Raw genomic sequence first — 16,009 nt, 5'->3', positions numbered from 1 at the left:
GCCTCCTACTGAGGAAGAGCTGAGGATCTTTTGGACTAGTAACAATGTCCATGTCATGGCTACATTAAAGCCTCTGGAGTGCCTGGTTGCTGTAGACGTGTAGGAGGAAGAAAACCTGTCAATGCCAGAAAAAGTACAATGGAAATATGGAACATAAGAAAAATGAATGTGGAATAGTTCAAAACTGTGAAAGATAAAATGACTCAACTACATATTGATATCTTAGGCATTCAAAAATTGAAATGGATTGGAACTGGGCACTTTCACTTAGAAGTTCATACTGTTTACTACTTAGGAAATGAAAAATAAAGAAGGTACTGTGTTGCTTTCATAACTAAAGACAGTATTTTGGTGCAATGCAGACGATGACCCCAAAATAGCAATTAGACTTTGTGAACAATCCTTTATTACGATTATGACCCAAGTTTGTATTCCAACCATTGATACAAAAGAACAGGAAGTTGATTACTTGTATGGTCAATTTCTATCCGAAACTGCCAAAACCTGCAAGCAGATTATGCTGTTTGTGTTTGGGGACTGGAATGCCAAAGTTGGAAACACTAAGGAGAGAAACAAGAGTCGGGTTCTACAGCTTAGAAAAAAGAAATGAAGCAGGAGAACAACTTAAGAGTTTCTGCCAATCCGATCGTTTCTTCACTGCTAGCACAGTATTTAAAGAATCAAAATGATGTCCTTGTAGAGGGATATGATCAGGTAAACAGAAATCAAATTGACTATATTAGTAGTGAAAGAGCTTAGTCATAAATTAAAAGACACAGAAAGGAGCTGACTATGGAACAGATGACAAACTGCTTATCTGTAGGTTTCAACTCAATCTACAGTGGATGAACAAAGCCAACTAGTTTCTGTGAGCCTGAGCATACTACCACCATTTTCTAGAAGAGTATCAGGAATCACTTTGAAGTCCTGAAACTTACTGATAGGGAACCAGAGAAACTATGAAGTGAAATCAGAGAAACTGTTAGCATGAAAAGAGACTAACAAACACAGAAAAAACAGAAAGCAAATCTGTGTGTCGGAATAAATGGTGGAAATTGACAGGAAGAGAAGCCAAAGCTAAGAAAGACAAAAATATCAAGAAGGAACTGAATAATTTCAGACAACTATAAAAGGGACAAGAGGCAATATTACAACAATATCTATAAGGACATTGAAGATAAAAACAGAGATGGAAAAACAAAGAAAGTCTTCCAAAAGATCTCCGAATTCAGGAGATTCTAGCCACAAACGTGTTAGAATACCAAAGATATACTGAAAATCTGTACAGTCAGATATCAACTTCAATTTTTTTGCCTTAGAAGATATTCCTTATTTATACGATCTTCTATATTAGAAGATAAATTTATATTACCACTCAAGTCACTATCAAATTGGAAGATTACAAATGGTGATAGACTTATCTTCAACAGGGGTCCCCAAACTGTAAGCTGCAGCCCACTACCAGGCCATAGGCTGTTGGCCACTGGGCTGCATGAGTGGCTGGCCAGTGTACGTGTGTCTGTGTGCTTGCACCCCTCCACTCGCGCTAGTGCGTGGCGTTGCATGGGCACTAGCATTGCCACAAGCGCACTCACTTGTGCTAGTTGCGGCATTGTACCGGCACTAGTGATGCTGCATCATGTGGGCGCTAGCATCACTACAAGCGCACGCGCCCTCCACTGACGCTAGCATCATGGCATCGCATGGGCCCTCGAGGCCCTGTTTGCATCACGTGTGCAATCGTGGCCTGTTCGTGCGCACAGACCCATTCGTGCACGCGTATAGCCTCCACCCCCAGGCCACCAAACCAGAAAGGTTGGGGATCCTGATCTACAGAAATATGGCAAGCAACAGAAAAACCAATGGTTGTTGTGATTCAGTGTTAGCCTGTGGTTCCGGCAGCTGGGTCGGATGATTCTGAAGAGGAGGAGGAGGGGTTTGGAGAGCCTTTGGTGTCAGAGGGAGGTTCTGATGCACTGCAGGACTCTCCGCCTGGCCCTTCCCATCTTGTTCAGACTCAACCGTGTGAGCACGAGGGATTGGAAGAAGACGATCCACAGCTGGCTCTGTTCAGGGACGCTAGGAGCAGGAGGCAATCTAGCAGAGCAGAACAAAGGAAGGCAATGAGGCAACTCGGGAGAAGGCAATGAGAAGCCACGCCTTGGGACTGCTGATAAAAGGGGAAGGTGTGGGAGGTGCTGGTTGCTGAAGGCAACCGTTTGAAGATCTTCTGCTAGAGTCCTGGTCTGTTATTCTTGTTTAACTCTTGTTTAACCTTTTGGTTTAAGTCTTGTTTGAACTTTTCATTTCACTTTTATTTGAACACTTTGGAAATAAATTTGGTTGGGTTTTTTCCAGCCTGTTGATTATAAAAAGGGGTTGTCCCTGACATTCAAACAGGGCCGGTTGTAGGCTGGAACAGAACACTGGTAAATATTCTAACCAAACTTTGTTACAGATCAGAAGAAAATAGTGGACAATAGATTGGAAGAATTCAGTATACATACTGTGCATGTATACAGTACAGTAAGTACATACAGTATACATACCCAAGATAGGACATTTAGTAAAATGTATAAACTATTGCACACTATCCATGATTTTATATATTAACAAAATAATTCTTAGACTCATTAATTCTTAGGCTCATTACTCATCCTCAAAATTATGACTGCTCCCCCCAGGGTCATATGACTGCATTTCAGGAGCTTGGCAACTGGCTCACATTTATATAACTAGTTTCAGTGTCCCATGGTCACATGACCACTATTTGAAATATTTTTTTACCATTTCTGCAAGAAAACAACCAAGCTCAGAGAAGCATCAGAGTCCCCATAAAAAGAAAAAAAAGATAGGATTGCTAATTTATTTAATAGTAAAAGCACAGCTATTGCTCATTTAAATTTTTGCCCTTTTTTAAAAGTTTGCGGTTACATGATTCAAAGTCTTACCTTCCATGTTTCCAATTTATGTCCACAATACTTTCCACACCCTTACTCAACTCTTTCACCTGAAGAATCTTCTCCTGTTGCATTGACTGCAAAAACTTTGAGAACTAAGAGCGAAACATAGTTAAAATTGAATATTGGGACAAAATAGCAGTATCAACCATAAGACAGTCCAAAGAAGAGGGGAAATTGTCTAAGGAATGTCTATTCTTCACTGCAGACTTGGGATACATATGAAAAAAGAGCGACCCTAGGTAATACAAGCATAGGCTGATAGTAGTTTGTTCAGAAACAAACTGACAATATCAGGAAGTTCTTTGGGCTACAAAAAACATCATTATTTTTTTTGGACTGGCTGTAATATATACTGCTGTATGAGCCAGCACCTGGCAGTATACTAAAATCTACATCAGTTGAATAGATATCCTCAAATTATATGAATGTGTAACTCTTAAATCCCTGCTAAAAAGTGTGATCTGAATAAATAAAATAATACAGAGGAAGCAATTTACATTAGAGAGACATTTTTGGAAATATTATGAATAAAAATATATAATATACAATATTGTTAATCTCCTTCCTAAATCGGAATTATCCCAGACCTTATGTCTTGAAAAAGGGGAAAAAATGACAAATTGCTTAGCCCAATTTTGTTTGCAACATTGTAGGAGAAAACGTAAGATATAGCCACAATAAAAATATTGCCATGACTCAAACCATTTGCAAATATCAATGGGAAAATACAAATCTGTTTGTTTGTTGCTTGATCCACATACCATATAGTGCACAGAATGGAATGAATTACCAGAGATACAATGTGCAGTTGTAAAGATGAAAAGAGTTGGGGTCTCCCATATATCAGAGGGGGGGAGCATTCCAAACAGCAGGGGCAACCACAAAAAAGGGATGCTTCCTAGGTCCTATAGAAACCTGGAGTTATTCCTCCTTGTGGGTGCAAAAGGGACAGGCAGAAGTTCTTAGGAAAAGGTAGTCCCTCAGGTTACCAGGTCTTGTGCCATGTAGAGCTTCTACTACTTGGAAGTCCTCTGGCCACAGCTGCAACTTGCTCTGTGAGCAAGAATACAGGAGATCCTCCAAATTGAATGGAGTAGTGCCACTTGCTCTAGAATTAAAATGGAAACTCTGCAACTTCCACATCTAAGGGAGCCAAAACCCCTAGCCACTCAGTCTTGTGCTACAACTTGTGGGTTCATGTTCAAACCTTCACAGCCTCCAGAGCCTGGGAAAGAACCTTGACAAGTTTAATTTGGACAGCTGATGACAGAGATGTGTTGCTGGGTGTCATCATTATTTTGATAATAACTCACCCTGAACCCAACCAATGGCTTCTCCCATCTGTTTGATATAGATATTAAAAAGGATGCGGGAGGGAAGAACCCTGAGGCACCCAGCAAAATTTAGAACATAAATATGAGAAGCGGGCAAGCCAAAAAAATCCCTAAAACATTAAATCAATTAATTTATTACTGCAAACTTCCATAAATAGGCAAAGAAACAACTATTCACCTTTTTGTAGCTAGATTTCTTTATATCCAGTTGTTGATCTTTTGGACTATTAATAGATTAAAGAAAAAAATAATTACCAAACAAACAAAATTTGCATCATCTAGAATAAGCTAACTAAATTCATATATTGATTACAACTGCTGTGGTCCAGAGTCTTTTATGCACATAGGATTTTGACTCCCACCTACAAATACTTTGCAACAATATCTTTTTCTTTAAAAATATCTTTAACTAGCATAAATTCCAAGGTAACCTCAATCCATTAATCAGCACAGAAAGACTGTTCTTGCAGAGCCTGGCCTAATCCTGAATATCCTTATATACAGCATAAAGAAGCTCCTACATGCTCACGTCCAGTTAAAGGATCTGTTTTAATTCAGAATATTCTTCTTACATATAAGGAAGCTTCCACATACAGACAAAATTCCCCAACACAAGAATTTTCATTCTCTGAATGCTCAAAGGTTAGCTATGTATTTTGCAACTTTCAAAATTAATGGTTCTAAACCATGTTGCAGATAACAAGAACCTGAGAATCACCAGAACTCAATATAGAAATGTATGCTTTGCATACATATAATTCCAAGTTTAATCAGTGGTATTCCTAGTTCAAATAGTGGGACAAAAATGAACTCTGTTGGGGATCTAGAGAAGTAAAATTGATTGGAATAGAATGAACTGGACTAAACAGGAACTAACTCTTGGCTCCATATGCCAATTTCACTTCAAGCCACATAGATTTTTAAAAAGTGTTAATCTAGATCGGTGTTTTTCAAACTTTGCACTTTGAAGGCATGTGGATTTCAATTCCCTGAATTCCCTAACCAGTGTGCTAGCCTGGGAATTCTGAGAGTTGTAGTCCATACATTTTAAAAGTACCAAATTTGAAAAGCAAGCATCTAGAAGCTAAAAACAACACTGTCAGAAGCTGCATAACTATCAGGGTAGGGTAAGATTTTTAGTTTTGTTGCAATTAGTATTTCTAACTAATAGTCTTCCAATCAATTAGCTGGAATGATAACAAAATCTTTAAGTAAACCAGAGTAGGAAGCTAATTTATATAACTTTATAATGGTTTTGCAGTCACTGAATTAAGTTTATGAATTATGGGAGCTGAAATATAGAGCTAATTTTGGTACATTGCCATATTACGCTGCCAGGTTCAAAAATATCAGCCTTGTGTGATTGTACTAACTCGTACTTTGTACATGCAAATGTTATTTATGGATGTAGTACATATTTTTCAGGTTAATCAATCATGTTCTGAATGAATTATATTGACATATTAGGCATGGTGAATTTGGGTAGAATCTAGGAGATTCAAGCAGAAAACAATCCTCTACTACAGCAATGGCTCTCAAACATTATGGTCTCGGGAGCCCTTTACATTCTTAAAAATGATTGAGGATTCCAAAGAGTTTTGATTTATGTAGTTTTATCTATCAATATGTTAAATATTAAAATATTTATTTGACTTCATGGATCCCCTGAAAGGGTCTCAGGAACCCCAGGGGTCTGCAGACCACATTTTGAGAACTAGTCCTCTGCAGCAAACTTAATACTCAGTGTACAAAGTCAATTTTTATTATACTTACTATATTGTTAGATATGATTTTAACTTTTATCTCTTGTTTAATTTTGATGTTGAATTGTGCTTTTAACTGTGTGTTTAGATTGCTATATTAAGCTGTGTAAACTATCCAGAATGAGATGGGTGGTGTAAAAATTGAATAAATAAGATAAATAATAAATACTTACCAGCAGGAAAATATGTAGTTACGCAAAAACGTACTGGTCAGCAGGGGGAGCTCTGACTTCTTCACTTTACATTTTAAGGCATGAAAGAAACATTGATGAAGCAGGGCATCCATTTGCTCTGTAGAAAGTAACATTAGGCACATTTGTTCCTCAATGAACTCTGCACAGATTTTATGTACTTTTTAAGTAAAAATGTGTGTGTGTGTGTGTGTGTGTGTATAGGGACACGGTGGCTCAGTGGGTTAGGACGCTGAGTTTGTCGATCTGAAGGTCGGCAGTTTGGCGGGTCGAATCCCGAGTGCCGCGTAACAGAGTGAGCGCCTGTTACTCGTCCCAGCTTCTGCCAACCTAGCAGTTCGAAAGCATGTAAAAATGCAAGTAGAAAAATAGGGACCACTCCGGTGGAAAGGTAACAGCGTTCCGTGCGCCTTTGGCGTCTAGTCATGCCGGCCACATGACCACGGAGACGTCCTCGGACAAGCGCTGGCTCTTCGGCTTTGAAACGGAGATGAGCATCGGCCCCTAGAGTCAGAAACGACTAGCACGCATGTGCGGGGGAACCTTTACCTTATATATATATATATATATATATATATATATATATATATATATATATATATATATATATATATATATATATATATATATATATGTGGATCCTTGGTTTTTCGGGTTTTTCCCCGCGTAGAGCTAAAGGTGTGGGCGCCCACACCTTTAGCTCTACGCGGGGAAAAACCCGAAAAACCAAGGATCCACATACAGGCACCCGCGAAAACCTCAGAAAACAAATATATATATATATATATATATATATATATATATATATATATATATATATATATATATATATATATATATATATATATATATATATATATATATATATATATATATATATATATATCAACAAGCTATCTCTCATAAATTAAAAGTAGTAAGATACATATCTTCTGCCAAGGTTTTATTTATTTTAGTACCAACTTTAATTTACATTTTTTACTGTTCCTATAGGTAGGTCTCAATTAGTTCAATTAAAGGATCCCACAAAATGGTGGTGTTATTTAAATCGATATACAGCCATTCAATCCAGCTCAATGAAAATAGTTAACATTTTTAAACATGTTTTATGTCTACTAATGAAATACTGCAGAACAGTAAAGGAGGATAAACCCACCCCCAAAATCACACCGTTCATAATCCACCTATATTATTTTTAAACTTGTATTAACTGTATTGAATAAAAAGGAGTATAACTGATTGCTAAATAAACAAACAAATAAATGAAACAAATAGCATCTATAGATTATGGAAGCCCTATGTAAATGAGACGCATTTTTGCTGCTCTTTTTACCAAAATTTAGCTGTGACGAATCTTGATTAATGCTCTATGTCTCTTTCCATAAGTATCTCTGTGTTACTCCAGTGAATACATACGGTACTATACATAAACACAAAGGAGCACACATTACCTGTCGCATATGATAGAATAAGACAGTTTGCACTTTGCAATGTGTAAAGAACTATAAATATACTATATTATACCAAGATGCTATCATATTATATCTGCATCTAGTTAAATCTATTTCTGTGCAAATCTCTAGAGTTGTACCTTGTGGACTTCTGTCATCTTCCATCTCCTGAGAAATAGTTGGTTCATTCTCTTCAGTCTTTTCAGCAGCATTGTTTTGACTGAGTTCTTCTTTTTCATCCATGACAGTATGAGAAATATCTTCCTCTAAGGTGAGATGTTCAATGTCCATCTGCAAGGATGGATCAAGAGAGAGGCTGCTTTCAGGTGTTTCCCCTTCTTCCTTCTTCTGTTCTTCTTCAACTATCATCTCTGAGGGTTCTATTTCTAAGAGAGGTATTGTAGGCGGGCTTGATTTGTCACCAATGGCCCTTGAGAATTTAAAAAGAAAATAAACAATGTGATAAAAACATACTGCAAATGATGTAGACAGGCTGACTCCAAATCCCCATTTCAACAACAAAAAAAGTCCATGCAAACAAGTCTACCTAAAATGTAATACCTATACCAAAGAAATCAAAATTGCGGTTACCATCTGATCCCATTTATATGGTAGTTGAAATAATTTAGAAAACTAAGAAATCTACCGGTTAATGCATGCCAGTACAAATGACCAAGTTACTTCTAAAGCCAATTCAAGATTTTGTCTGCATAACCAAGCAAAAGAATATCCACATTTTAAATATTAATTGAATGTGGCCTGGAGTCACAGAAACCTTGCCTCTGCAAGTTACAGATACATTTTCAAAGTCCATTTGCAGGGAGAGCAGTGCAATTCAGGTGAACATCTCAATGCTATAAAGTCAATGCAACCATTCAAACCTACGGTACATATACCTCATAGTGGCACATATAATTTATTCTGGGACCTAATGAAAGAGGGAAGGAAATGTGTTTCTTAGTAGTGTAAGACAAAATTTAGGAGGAATGCTGCTCCCAAACTCCACACTGATATCACTGGGTTACAGAAGCGTAGGCATCACCAAACATATTAAGGTTCAATTTAGAAGTGAGGTTCAAATAAGACTAGAGGCAAATGCCATGCTTTTTGTTGTAATTTTATGTTTGTTAATAGCAGCGCTAACAAAATTAGAGGCTACTCATGAGAAGAAACACTATGAGATCTCACAATTCTCTAAATTGATGATATACACAAAACCTTTACCTCTTATTGTTCAAAAGCGCAAATATATGCTGATCTAACATGAATGAATAAAGCCTCAATCTGTAAACTCAGATTTACAAGTTGATTATTCCAATTTAATAGAATCTAATATAGTCTAATTTAATGTACAGTAGTTCTCAACTCAGCGTAACAGCGTTCCATGCACCTTTGGCGTCTAGTCATGCCGGCCACATGACCATGGAAACGTCCTCGGACAAAAGCTGGCTCTTCGGCTTTGAAACGGAGATGAGCACCGGCCCCTAGAGTTTGAAACAACTAGTACGCATGTGCGGGGGAACCTTTACCTTTACCTTTAGTTCTCAACTCAACTATTCGTTTAGTGACCATTTGAAGTCACCACAGCATGGAAAAAAGTGATTTATAACCGTTTTTCATACTTAAGACCATTGCAGCACTCCCGTGGTCCCATAAGCAAAATTTGGGTTCTTGGCAACTGGCATGTATTTATGATGGCTGCGCTGTCCCGGGTCATGTGATCACCCACTTTAATCTTCCCAGCAGCCTTCTGACAAGCAAAGTCGATGAGGGGGAGCAAGATTTCCTCAATCACCACATGATTTACTTAACTGCAGTGATTCACTTAATTGTGGAGAGGGGGAAAGATCACAAAATGAGGCACAACGCACTTAACAATTGCCACGCTTAACAATGGAAATGATACGCTCAATCATGGTAATACGTCGAGGACTACCTATAGTCAGGTTAGAATCCAGAAATCAGTTGGCCCAAGTCTTGAAATAATACTGTGCCAAAACTAACAGCTTTACTTCTGATTGGGAACATTCTCCAAAATTTGTCTGTATCCTCACCATAGGTGATCCATGTAAGTGTGCAGCACTGTGAAGCCTTTTCCTTTCATTCCAGCTGCCACCATCTCAGCAGTTGTCATAATAGCTATTCCAATGGCCACGGGGGCTCTGCAAAAAGACAGGGAAAAGAATGTAACATGCTTAAGGCACTTACTCAAACTCTTACTCCATTTAAAACAGCTTTAAGACCATTTCCTCTTAATTTGCATATCATACCCAAACCATGGATTAACTGATTGATATTGGGTTTTATGTTTTATCTTGAAAGTCAAAGTTAAAACCTAGAAGAAACACCAAAGCTCAAGGGATATGACACAGAGAGACAAGGTATAACATTGCTAAAGGAAAAATTAAAAATGCAATTTCTGTTCTTCAGTTTCTAATCCACCTGTATTTTGTTCAGTCCATTATCAAGTTTTCAAGTAGATTTGCTACTCTTGTTAACATTTGCCCTTGAGACCTGGAAGATCTTTTTGTAATAAAAAAAACAAAAATAGTAAAAGGCATTGCCTTAAAATGAGAAAAAACAAAAACCCTGACTTTCCCCCCTTAAATAAAGAATTGTCTAATTTTTATAGTCAACACAGAAGTTCAAGAATCAGCTTTGTAACTAGGAAGTGTTTTAAGATAGAAAGAGGCGCTTCTACCTTCCAACTTTGCCCTATGGGAAAAGCAGATCAACAATCTCTGATGCTACCTAATACACAAAAAATACAAAGCCCGTGGGTCATCTTTCTTCTTTGCATTTTTTTTTGCACATAAATTGCAATAATGAAGCATGCTAGACTTGGACACCAAAAGCTGACACTATTCTCCCCATCCCATACAAGCAACTTCACAAAGGAAATTCTTCAACATATCAAGCAAATTGTCTCCCAAATATGCCCTCAAGAGACTTCTACCTGCAGAATTATAAGCATATGCAATCTGTAATGTTCTGCCTTCATGAAGGAGTAATAATTCATTGAAAGACATCTGCTTTATACACAGAGATTTAATGTCTGGTGAAAAAGATATCAAGAAGCAGAAAGCCTCTATCTGTAAACTACTTCACATCATGGTTTAATTCAGTGTGAAGATGTTTCATTTATTCACAACTATGTACATTTCTATAACACTGCTATAGACCTACAATTTTTAAATTTAAAAACAGGTACAAATTTTATGTTGGTTTGATCTGATACCACAGGGACCAATAATTTTTTTGTTGGGTAAGCATCTTATGTAATTTAACACAATAATACAACTTCCAATAGAATAGGATAGAAAACATGAAATAAAATGAAATGCCAACAATTTTAAAATGTCCCCAAAACACAGTAGAACTTTTCTGAGATATATAATTATCTTTTTCTAAGGCAGTGGCCAACATTAAAAAGTAAAGGTAAAGGTTCCCCCGCACATGCGTGCTAGTCGTTTCCGACTCTAGGGGCCGGTGCTCATCTCCGTTTCAAAGCCGAAGAGCCAGCGCTTGTCCGAGGACGTCTCCGTGGTCATGTGGCCGGCATGACTAGACGCCAAAGGCGCACGGAACGCTGTTACCTTCCCACCGTAGTGGTCCCTATTTTTCTACTTGCATTTTTACGTGCTTTCGAACTGCTAGGTGGGCAGAAGCTGGGACAAGTAGCAGGCGCTCACTCTGTTACGCGGCACTCGGGATTCGACCCGCCAAACTGCCGACCTTCTGATCGACAAGCTCAGCGTCCTAACCCACTGAGCCACCGCGTCCCACCGAGTGGCCAACATTACAGAATATAAAAATAAGAATTCATTAACAAATCATTAACCCCTTTAGCATTAATTATCTAATAGAAATCATACCTGTTTTCCACCAAGGTAACAGCACAGAGACTACCTCGATTTACCTGGGGGAGACCACATTTGGGAACGATAACTCCTGGAAGCATTAAATCTGTAGTAAAGAAACACAATGAATATGTTCAAGAGAACAAATATTCAAGTTAACCTATCACAATTTTCTGCACTACACAATCAAGAACCAAAATATTTAGAATTCAATGTCTCACAGTTTCTAAATTATTATTTTATCCACTACAACAAATTGGCTAACTATAACTATTATTCCAGAAATTCCAAAACCAATCCTACTTGTGTGTTTGTGTGTGTACATGTATAGTTAATCATCATGGACACAGACCTGTGTTTGTTTGAGTAGATGGACTGACAGACCTGTGTATCCATAGAGACAAATAATTAATTTCTCTTCTGCACTTCAGAATCAGGGCCAGAATCAGGGCCAGATGCAGAGACCACAACAGGTTCCATTATTGATTAGATTAGGAGTAGAAATTTTTCCCCATTCTGAAAACACACAGACCAGAAGTCTGCATACTGTTAAAATGACGATATGACGACTGGAACATTGGTTGTGTTTTTCATGTTGTCTCATATTGCACCCATAAACACTAGCATGGCTTGGGATACTATAAGTATAAGCCCAGCGTGTCTTTGTGTTATCCCACCAGTATAAATTCAACACTTCTGCTGCTGCATTTATTACAGTTACAAATCAAGGCTCTCTGTAAAATATAAGAACTTGTACTAGTTTTTTTATTAGGAGAAAGCAAACCAAAAAGACCATGGCTAAGGGATTAAAAAGGGGTTGCTTAGTTAGTGTGTAAAGATTAACAGTTAGGGACCAGAAGTGATCTCTAGAGAGGGCATTCAAAAGTCATCAAGGTACATAGGTTAAAAAAAAAGTCAAGTCAGACTGACTGTTAATTAACTATCCTTTATTTTCCTTTGTTAAGGTTAAATAAGAGCAATTCCCCAAAGCTCTTCTCAAACTGTCAATTAATGGTAAAAAAGGTATGAATATTTGAAAATGTATTTAATTATGTTTGTGAAAAACTCCTACTTTCAAATAAGCATGTTCAGATCAATATACAAGCCAAATATTGAAGGCAAACTCCACAAAAAGGCAGATAAATGGCACAACAGAAGATTTCAATCCATTTCCTTACCTGCTCCTCCTACTAATTTGTGCACCACAGGTGGCCAAGTAGAAAACGCAGGGAGAAGGTGGGGATAAGACCACAGTGTGTACACTGCCCCAAAGAGAAAATAAAATAGTTTTTAAATATTTTGCTAATATTTATTTCTCCTCAATCTTGCATTATGTAAAATAAAAAATAGAAATTACTAGAAAAATAAAGGACATATCCAAACGACTCTCCTCATTTCAACTTTTCATTCAACTAACTCAAGAATGCAATCACTTAATTAGCATTAGCTTTATTTATCTCATACACAGGACTGAGTACAAAATACTTAAAACTTCTAAGTATAGCAAAGGAAGCCTGACACTGATTAGCTAGATCTGTACAATCATTTGAAGAAATGGTGGTACCTAAAACTTAGGTTAAATAGATTATTTCACCATAATCAAAGTAGTAAATGTGAAGTGGTTTTAACTCAGAAAATGTTGAGCACAACTATAAAATTAAGTATAGACTTAAGACTGTACTTAATCCTGGAATTATGGTTGTAAGTTATTGCAGTCATAGGCTCAGGCACTCACACAATCAGAAATTATTTACCCCCCTTTTTCACCACGGCAAACACTGCAGTTGTTAAGCAAATCCCATCTATCCCATCCAACATGATTGTGTGTTTGTGTGTGTGTAGAGATGATGATAGCATTTATGACAGCTGGTTACTGGCGATAAAGCACCAATTCTGTGGCTGATATAGGTTTGAACGGTTTTAAAATGACCAATTCAGCAAGGAGTACCTGTACGTATCTACTGCTATCATCACAACTCTTATATAAAACTAAAATCCTAATCAACCTAAACATATCCTCCTAGAACCAGCATAAATTCCTTCTTTCCACTCATCATGGATATTCATTTTGAGAAGAATTATAACAAACCAAGTTTCAGTAATAATATAAAGTAAAGGTAAAGGTTCCCCCGCACATGCATGCTAGTCGTTTCCGACTCTAGGGGCCGGTGCTCATCTCCGTTTCAAAGCCGAAGAGCCAGCGCTTGTCCGAGGACGTCTCCATGGTCATGTGGCCGGCATGACTAGACACCAAAGGCGCACGGAATGCTGTTACCTTCCCACCGCAGTGGTCCCTATTTTTCTACTTGCATTTTTACGTGCTTTCGAACTGCTAGGTTGGCAGAAGCTGGGACGAGTAACAGGCGCTCACTCTGTTATGCGGCACTCGGGATTCGACCCGCCAAACTGCCGACCTTCCGATCGACAAGCTCAGCGTCCTAACCCACTGAGCCACCGCATCCCTTAGTAATAATATATGCATCATTAAAAGCATTCTGCCTGATTGCAATTAAACTTTTTGAAACTTCACTGCCATAACTAAGAAGTATTGAGCCACACTGTTCTTGGAGGTGGAAACAAAGGTTCAGAATGATCAAGTAACGTGTTCAAAAAGAAAAAGAGAACCAAACTCAAACATTCCAAGTCTCAACATCACCTGCCCACTGGAATGTCTGCTGTACCTGTTGGATATATCATTTTCTCCATTTCAAAAAGGATAGGATTTTTGCCATTGGCATAGACTGTGACAGTTTCTCCTTTATGAGTATATATTTTAATAATATTCAATTCCTCTTTCATTGGCACAACTTCAGCAAGTTGTTCTGAAGTCAGGATGGGATAAACCGCTGCAACATCATTTCGCAATTTCCTCCTGCAATTGTTAATTTTAATTTGTTACTATATATAAAGAAATAGCCATCCCTGAAATTCCATATTAACCTGCAATTACCTATAAATAAGATTATGAGATGTTATATTTTTAGTAGTACATTATTAATACTTGTTTTCTTAATATCCTCATTTTGTCTTTTAATCCACCCAAGCCAATCACACAAAATATACACATTTCTTAAGTATACTATAATTAAAAAAGCCATTTTAAGACTGGCAAGCTATCCTAAAGCTTTTATTTCAAATCAGAGTTATATATTCTATATAGGTTGTCTTTAACGTATGACCACAATTGAGCCCAAAATGTCTGTTGCTATGCAAGACAGTTGTTTTGCTCCATTTTACAACTTTTCTTGCCAAAGCTGTTAATTGAATCACTGTTGTTGTTAATTTAGTAATAGGGCTGTTAAGTCAATCTGGCTTCCCCATTGACCTTGCTTTTCAGAAGGTCACAAAAAGTGATCATATGACCTCAGGACACTGCAACCATCACTGCAACCAGTGACAAGCGCCTGAATTTTGATCATGTGTCCATGGGGATTCTGCAAAGAAAATGGTCACAAGTCACTTTTTTTGAATGATCACTAAACAAATGGTTGTAAGTCAAGAACTACCTATATCAATATTGTCATTTTTTTTAATGGCAACAGTATCAATGAATTATTTACTTTGAATGGAAATCTGCTTCAATGATAGAAAAGTTAGTAAGATAAAAAGATAAAAATACCAGTTTTAAAAGAATATGAAGTATTCAGCATTGTAATGTTTAAAGATGACAAGATGAGATAATTACATCTCATTTAATAACACATATTTAGAAGATTGTTATTGTTTTGTCAAAACAAAATCTTATCCCAACATTCCTTCCGTTCATACTGCATGCAGTGCTGGAGTAACAATCAGATCACTTTTATTTGTCGACAAACAATCTTTCCATGCAACATGATGTCTATAATGAAAACTATCAAAGTTTGCATTCATGCTGAAGCAGGCGTTTATTCACCGTAGAATTATAAAACCGCGTCGTCCTTTATTTATTTATGTATTTTAATCCCATTTAAAACTGCTCCTTACGCTCAACATAAAAATATCCCAATTTACAACTCCCAAGAATATAACGTCTTGAAATGAAAGAAAACAAACTTACCCAGTGCTTTTTTTTTGTAAAAGAAAAAGGTGCCGGAACTCACACATGTTATACAACCCGCCTTGCCTATCCTACAAGGTTCCATCCAAAAAAGGTGCTGGAACTCCGTTCTGAGCGTTCAATGAGAAAAAAAAGCCCTGAACTTACCTATCGGACCCTTTGATAGCGGTGTTGGATTTCACCCTGAAAGGTTTGACAAACATTTTAAAAAAATCCCAAGACTCCGATTCAGGGAGAATTTGGAATTTCGCCGGTCGTGGATTCCCCAGAAATAGGGGAAATGCTTTAGAAAGTGGGACCCATTGATTGTCTGAAAAGATCTGCATAGAAATCTTTCTTCGTTACATGGGCGCAGCCATAGTGCGGTACTGCAACAAAAGGAGTCCGTGGGGGCAATTGCATGATTAT

The 16,009-nt window shown here is 37.5% G+C and overlaps 1 protein-coding gene across 3 annotated transcripts in view; it reads right to left on the bottom strand.

Moving 5' to 3' along the window:
• Positions 1 to 15,904, bottom strand: part of EIF2D (eukaryotic translation initiation factor 2D) — a 32,477-nt gene extending 16,573 nt beyond the window's left edge. For all 3 annotated transcript variants that reach the window (XM_083359262.1, XM_083359261.1, XM_083359263.1), the window contains exons 1-9: positions 15,749 to 15,904; positions 14,244 to 14,434; positions 12,741 to 12,824; positions 11,578 to 11,668; positions 9,757 to 9,864; positions 7,843 to 8,132; positions 6,234 to 6,351; positions 4,476 to 4,521; positions 2,952 to 3,055 (exon numbers count right to left, since the gene is read on the bottom strand). In XM_083359262.1, coding sequence (XP_083215388.1) covers positions 2,952 to 3,055; positions 4,476 to 4,521; positions 6,234 to 6,351; positions 7,843 to 8,132; positions 9,757 to 9,864; positions 11,578 to 11,668; positions 12,741 to 12,824; positions 14,244 to 14,434; positions 15,749 to 15,804 — 1,088 coding nt within the window. In that variant the 5' untranslated portion in view covers positions 15,805 to 15,904. The remainder of the gene's footprint in view (positions 1 to 2,951; positions 3,056 to 4,475; positions 4,522 to 6,233; positions 6,352 to 7,842; positions 8,133 to 9,756; positions 9,865 to 11,577; positions 11,669 to 12,740; positions 12,825 to 14,243; positions 14,435 to 15,748) is intronic.
• Between the last annotated feature and the right edge of the window lie 105 nt (positions 15,905 to 16,009).

Source organism: Vipera ursinii (genome assembly GCF_947247035.1).
Source record: "Vipera ursinii genome assembly, chromosome: 3".
NCBI lineage: Eukaryota > Metazoa > Chordata > Lepidosauria > Squamata > Viperidae > Vipera > Vipera ursinii.
The sequence above is the reverse complement of the archived record's forward strand: the minus strand, read 5'-3'. Positions and strand labels throughout refer to the sequence as shown.